This window comes from Aphelocoma coerulescens, unplaced genomic scaffold, assembly GCF_041296385.1.
Source record: "Aphelocoma coerulescens isolate FSJ_1873_10779 unplaced genomic scaffold, UR_Acoe_1.0 HiC_scaffold_87, whole genome shotgun sequence".
In the NCBI taxonomy this organism is placed as follows: domain Eukaryota; kingdom Metazoa; phylum Chordata; class Aves; order Passeriformes; family Corvidae; genus Aphelocoma; species Aphelocoma coerulescens.
Window position 1 is genome coordinate 1217476 of NW_027184071.1, and position 7535 is coordinate 1225010.

Here is a 7535-nt window from a genome sequence, read left to right on the forward strand (position 1 = left end):
TGTTGTCACACTCCAAGGGAAAAAAAAAATCCACATCATCTGAGCAGATATTGGTAATTCATGATGAAGCCAGCGTTTTGAAGTGCAGGCAAGATATAAGGCTTCATGGGAGCAATTCTTCAGGGGAGTTCAGATGTTGTGAACTCTGGATAAATAAATTAGTCAGGAAATGGCTTGGAGTAAGCTCAGTTCAACTTGAAAAAATAATTCATGCTTTGTATGAAATTCTATTCCCACTTGAAATTAGAACAGAGTTGACTCTCCTTCCAGAGATTTTGTTCATTTGGTTTGGTTGTAGTGTGGTGGAATAAAATGAAAGTACAGAGATTCATAACTTTACAGCTCTTCATTTTTGTTAAAAAAAAAAAAAAAAAGGCGTCACATTGGCATCCCTTATATGTGTTATTTTACTTCAGAAAACAGTAGCAAAACAAACATAAAGGCAATTATTTCTTGCATCTTATTATGTCTTATTTAGATAATTATGTATTTATGTTTCAGTTTTCCTGAAATGGAGCACCAATAAACAATTAATGGATGACGTTAATCTCTAGTAATAGATTCACATTTGTGAATGGCAGACAAGATGACAGATAAATCTTCTACCCACTCAAATGCCTGAGACATTTTTTGGTTAATTTTATAAGAGTAAAGTCCTTGTCCTCTTCTAAGTCATGTGCAGCTGCTTAAATTTATATTGTTTAGTTTGTATATTATTTTGGCTTTTATCTGCTTATTTTTGTTTCAGAAATCATATTGTGCATCCTGAAGAAACAATATGTTTATCATTGTACCTCCTGGGCCGTATTTCCTTTAATATGTTAAAAGCTGCATTTTGCGAACCCTCTCTCTGTTAGTTGTTATTTGCAAACTAAACATATTATAATAGCTTCTAAAACTGCTTCTTATTAGAAATTACGTGTCGCTTTGTATTTTTGTGATATGTGAGAGGGACCAATACATACGCCTCAAAATACATCACAAATGAGGTGAAGAAAATTCCTATTAGAAAACTCTTGCCCTGTCCCCAGAGAAAGCCTCCATGGTTGGACTGTGAGCACCTCCTCCTACACGCCGTCCCCACACGCTGTTCTCACACAGTCCCCATATTCTGTCCCCACACACTGTCCCCCACATGCTGTCCCCACACGCTGTCCCCCACACGCCGTCCCCACACGCTGTTCTCACAGTCCCCATATTCTGTCCCCATACTCTGTCCCTCACACTCTGTCCCCCACACGCCGTCCCCACACGCTGTTCTCACACGCTGTCCCTCACGCGCTGTCCCCATATTGTCCCCACACAGTCCCCATATTCTGTCCCCACACGCTGTCCCTCACACTCTGTCCCCACACGCCGTCCCACACGCTGTCCCACACGCTGTCCCCACACGCCGTCCCCACACGCTGCCCCACACTCTGTCCCCACACGCTGTCCCACACGCTGTCCCCCACACGCTGTCCCCACACGCCGTCCCCACACGCTGCCCCACACTCTGTCCCCACACGCCGTCCCACACGCCGTCCCTCACACGCTGCCCCCACACGCCGTCCCACACGCCGTCCCCATACTCTGTCCCTCACACGCTGCCCCACACGCTGTCCCCACACGCCGTCCCACACGCCGTCCCCATACTCTGTCCCTCACACGCTGTCCCCCACACGCCGTCCCCACACGCTGCCCCACACGCTGTCCCCACACGCCGTCCCACACGCCGTCCCCATACTCTGTCCCTCACACGCTGTCCCCCACACGCTGTCCCCACACGCTGCCCCACACGCTGTCCCCACACGCCGTCCCCACACGCTGCCCCACACTCTGTCCCCACACGCTGCCCCACACGCTGTCCCCCACACGCTGTCCCCCACACGCTGTCCCCACACGCTGTCCCCACACGCTGTCCCTCACACGCTGTCCCCACACGCCGTCCCACACGCTGTCCCCACACGCCGTCCCCACACGCTGCCCCACACGCCGTCCCCACACGCCGTCCCCACACGCTGCCCCACACGCCGTCCCCACACGACGTCCCCACACGCTGCCCCACACGCCGTCCCCACACGCCGTCCCCACACCCTGCCCCACACGCCGTCCCACACGCTGCCCTACACGCTGCCCCACACGCTGTCCCCCACACGCTGCCCCACACGCTGTCCCCACACGCTGTCCCTCACACGCTGTCCCCACACGCTGCCCCACACGCCGTCCCCACACGACGTCCCCACACGCTGCCCCACACGCTGTCCCCACACGCCGTCCCCACACCCTGCCCCACACGCTGTCCCCCACACGCTGTCCCACACGCTGTCCCACACGCTGTCCCCCACACTCCGTCCCACACGCTGTCCCCACACGCTGTCCCCACACGCCGTCCCCACACGCTGTCCCCACACGCCGTCCCACACGCTGCCCCACACGCCGTCCCCACACGCTGTCCCCACACGCCGTCCCTCACACGCCGTCCCCACACGCTGTCCCCACACGCTTGCCGGTGAAGGCGAGTGCCCGGATGCCCGCCAAACATGCCCGCGAGAAACGGGCCCGCGAAGCCGAGTCGGGGCAGGAGTTTGGGGGCACACAGAAGCAGCTGGCCGCAACACCGCGAGGTCTTGGCTTTTCCATCTCTTTGCTTTGGGTCGCTTGCAGGGTCAGCCTGGCCCCTTCTGCTCCCGCCTCGGCGCCCCCTCCCCTGTGGCCCTGTTTTCCCTGCCCGTGCCTGCTTCGCCCTGCTGTGCCGGGAACCAGCCTGTCGCCCTGAGGATCTCGTTCCCGCAGCCGCCGCCGCCAACCTGCAGCGGCCGCCGCCTGCCCCTCGCCGTGACCGCCGCCGCCTTCCCCGCGGTATCGAGCCCGCGGAGCCCGGCCCGCAGCCGCCGCGCCCCGGCGCTGAGGCACCGCAGCTGCCCCGGGAGCGCTCCGGCAGCCACAGCAGCTGCTCCCGCAGCTACAGCAGCTGCTCCCGCCGACGGACGGGACTCGCAGCCCGGCGCTCTTTGAAAGCCGCGCCCGGCCGCCGCTGCAGCCACGCGAACGCTCCGCCTGCCGCACCGGTGCTGACACACAGCCGGGGCTCTGCGGCAACGCTGTCCCCGTCTCTGTTTCTTTCCCCCTCTTTCTCTCTTCCCTCTCTACTCCTTTCTCCTCTCCCCCCGCCTTTTTAATAAGAACACTTAGTTTTTTTGTTTGTTCATCCTTGTTGGTTTTTTTTGGTGGTTTTTTTTTTGTTTGTTTGTTTCGTTTTGGTTTTGTTTGTTTGTTTGTTTTTTTGTTTGTTTGTTTTTGTGTTTGTTTTTTTTTTTTTTTTTAATTTTTTTTCAATACACGGGTTTCAGCTATAACATTGCCGTGTTAGTGCTTGATGTTTCGTCAGAAAAAATCTGTCAAAAGAATCCTTTCCCGGCTGCCCCTTTTATAGAGGAAGGGGACAGTGTGTTACTTCTCTCAAGTCTTTGATAATGTTTTTATTATTTTTACTTATTTTTAACCTTGGGAATTTTGTTGTGATCTTCACACCATGTGGTTTTTCAACACTGGGAGTGTACTAATAGATTATATTGAAGTATTTTTTATAATTTACTTGTATATTTTTAACTTCTACATTAAATTAATCAAACAGTTACATTAATATTTTCTCAAGACAGCAAGTTTTTATTTTCTATATTTATTCAGAGACTATTATGTATTTGTTTTGGCACTCTTTCCTCACCAGAGTGAACTTTCAAACAGCACAAGAACAGGAAAATTCAGAAAGTACTGCAGGGGTAATCATAAATACCTTATTATTTATTAGGGAAAAGAGTTTTTGCCTCTTTTTTTGGTCTCATTTATTACATTCAAAAGAGAAAATCTGTGATATTCAAAACCTGTTTACATTAACAGATTGGAGGGAGGAGAAGGGATGGGGCAGTGATAACTGAGAACAGGCCTTTATGAGATAGAAACTGTTATAAAATTCCATCTATTTGGATGAGCTATTACTGGATTATTCCCTGATATAATTTAATAAATCTGTTGCCTGTTCTGATGATACTTCTGTCACATTATTTCTTCTTCTGGTGCCCAGGAAAATGTGGCCAATACCTAATATCAAACAGAAGTACAGTAAACAGAACCTTAAAAATTTAAAAGCTTAATTTCTTTATATTCAGTTTTTTAATTTAATTTAATTTAATTTAAATTTAAAAAACAAGAAGATGTAATGTCAAGTGTTTGGCATAAAATACATGAGAAAATCGAGGATGTGATTTGAAGGAACATCTTCCTGTATGTTTTCCAGATTTCATTAGATCTTGAGATGAATCTTTATTTCTGCTTCAGCATTTAAGTGGGCAGAGACTTCATCTGTTCAACTGAAATTACGACTGCTCCAAGTCTAAATGGTAATTTTTGTGAGAACATGTACATCTTTTTAATTAATGTGAAACCTCTTACTACTTTATAAACACATTATTTTAAGGTATATTAGTCACGTCCTTTACTGCTTTGGAGGGAATAACTTAATTTTGCTCCATTTTTTTCTAACACACCTCATTCTCCTAGGTTGATATTTATGCCTTGGGAACCACCATCATTGTGTCCCTCTGCTGAAAATCGCAGCAGCAGGTCAGCAGTCACAACTGTCCTACTCTCCAGGATGCTTTGTGAATTCCTAAATTTTTTTTTAAGACTTAAAACAATGGAATGTTTTTGATTTTTAAAGCAAAACCTAACAGCAGAGCAATCAAAGTTTCCCTACACACGCAGTGATTCCAATTCATCTGCACATACACATGTGGATGAGGAAACACGTAAAACACATGTGGGGCAGTGCTGAAAACAGACAGAAAATGGTGGTTTGTGCCTCTCTGTGCTCAAATCTGTTTGGGTTTAATGCTCAGCTGTACCAACACATGGGAAGAAATCCAAAGCAGTAAGCCCCAAATGGGAAAAATAAATCAAAAGCTTTTTTCTCTCTTGTATTTCAGGAAACAGGTACTATGGGAATGTTAACTTCCAGCTGTTCGATACTTGAATGTTTGAATCTTGAAGTGTGCCTAAGGTGTCACCCAATCAACTTGTTCTCATGCTTTGGAAAAAAGATGTCAATGACAATTTATATGAATAAACAGATCTGTTACCAGGCGCTTCCCAATATGCCTTTGAAATGACTTGGAAGCTGTTCACAATGTTCCCCTGGGAAAGTCCCTTCTCCTTTGCAGATCATTCTTTATGATACAAATATATATATTTTTTTAGAAATATAACATATTAAAACTCTCTTGTCTTTTGCTCCTCAGGTGAGTAGTAAACAAGGCTAACCTGCTTCAAATATACGGTTAAAGAACCAATACACGAGGCCATCTCTGTGAAGATCTCCATCCAAAAAGCCATCATGATAATAGAAGTAATGAGCATCCCAGACAAAAATATTACCTTTTTTTCTCTCTCCCAGTACATTAGAATTTGATGATTTTTTTTTTCAGCTTCACAGCAATTACTGCAGCATAGAACGGGCTCTTTTCAGAAAACTTTCTTAAAACAAGACCAGTACTAAGTACAGTGTAGTCATCTTTCAAGTTTTTATTGACTTGTAGATCAACAATCTATACATCTGATGAAGGTTTGTTGCCCATGTAAATATTTAAAACTGAAAACTTTGAAACCTTTCAGCAGGGAGAATGCTGTTTTGTTTTACATCCTTCAGAAGTGGCAAATTTAAAGCTGAAACCTTCCCTTCTCATTCTCTTGTACACAGATATGCACACACATTGCTATACTTGGAGGAGATTCAACTTCACTAGCAAAAAGAGGTTTATTTTACCAAATAGTTGTGCAATAGGAGAAGATCTGTGGATAGAAATGGTTGGTGCTGACACCTGCATCTGTGACGGGAAGGTTTATTTCAGCTCTAACTGCTCCTGTGGACTGAATGCCCGTAAGTTACTGGAAAAGCACAATTTCAGTCAGAAAGAACTTAAGTTATCTGTTTTGAGATTACCTCCTGATATCATCTGGAGCACAGAAAGCAGATATGTTAAAAAGATTGATGCTGATCTACCCTAAAATACTAAAGGGTACAAAATCATCAGCTGTCATAATGAAAATCACCAAGTTCATCTTTCTTTTTGAAAAATTTAGAGAGTGTTACATTCAAGTCTGTTATTTTCACATAGCCATGAAATCACTATAGAAAGAAGAGTGCACAGAAAGATCTTTTCAAATTCTGCTGGTTTTTTTTTTCCTTTCCTCCTGAGATAATCTAGAGCTTTTTTATTGGAATGGGTGACTTCTCACTTTTTATTGTCTTCAGTACTCATTCACTGTACCCCAGTAAAAAGAAGAAGATTTTGTCTGAGACTTATAATTTTATAGTGTTCAAGGCAGGTCAAAAAAAGTAGAATATTATTTTCCAATACACCAATTATGTTTTTGCTCCATTAGAATTAAAAAAAAAAAAAAAAAAAAGAGATATAAAGTATAGCAAATACAAGAAATTAAAACCACCCAAAGTAGTCATTCTGTGAAGCAATCATGTCATGCCTCTGCAAAACACACCTGATTAACAAAAGCAGTGTGAGAGTCTAAACAATAGGCAATTTCTGCTTGAAAAGCCTTTTTCATTTTGTGAACTGATGCACATTAATATCTGAGTGTAAGATACATGCAAGTTGAGCAGGTTTTGAGGATTTGTCCCTGAATGATGTATAAGTAGAAATGGGTGAGGCAAAAAGTTAGAGCTATGACCTGCAGAGAAATAAAGGATATTAAGAGTTCTTATGTGAAATCTTAGGAACCAAGGAAATTTTTGCATCTTACAGACCTGTGACTTATGGGAGAAGTCCCATATATTTATCATTTATATATATAGATATTCTAATCAAATAAATATTAATTGCGCAGTTGCTCACTCAGTGGCACAAAAAGCTTCTATTAAAAGAAAATGAAACCCACAAAGCCCCCCAAACTGCCATTTTATTCAAAACATATCTTACCCATCTGACAATTGTATTTAAGTGTTTACCTGGAAAAACCTGCCAAGTCTGAGGTCCTGTTTTGCCTCCACAACCTGAACTCTACCTTACAAATCCTGGAAGTTGTGTGATCTCTGGGTCCATGACAACCTGAATCTTAGGATTTCCATATTAAAATGGAGCAAGCTGTGTTGGAAGTCTGCCTTGTGTCATTACCAGACACCACAAAAGTTTTGCTTTTAATGACCATTTTTCATGCAAAATTTCTTGTTCTCTTCAATGACAGACGTCATCTATGGTAGCAAATTTACTTGTTATCCTGGTGATTCATTTCTAGAAAGAACATGCAGATTAATCATACTTTGGGAGTACTTCAACATCAATACAATTCATGACCTTACCCAAATATTTCTGATTTAGTAGAATCTTTATGGGGTGTTTCTTAGTGTCTCAAAGTCAGTGGGTTTTCTCCAAGATAGGACCTCATCTAAATTGCTTAGACCTTTGAATTTTACCAAAATAAAGAAAAATCAGCTTCACGTTCTAGAGCGTTTTATTATTTTGTATGTAACAGGAAACAAGAAG

General features: G+C 44.0%; 1 protein-coding gene across 1 annotated transcript; it reads left to right on the top strand.

Moving 5' to 3' along the window:
• The first annotated feature begins 1042 nt into the window (after positions 1–1042).
• LOC138102568 (uncharacterized protein DKFZp434B061-like) lies at positions 1043–2997 on the top strand. The gene is made up of 2 exons (XM_069000284.1): positions 1043–1053; positions 1191–2997. Exons 1-2 carry the CDS (start codon positions 1043–1045, stop codon positions 2995–2997), a joined length of 1818 nt encoding a protein of 605 aa, XP_068856385.1.
• Positions 2998–7535: the final 4538 nt, after the last annotated feature.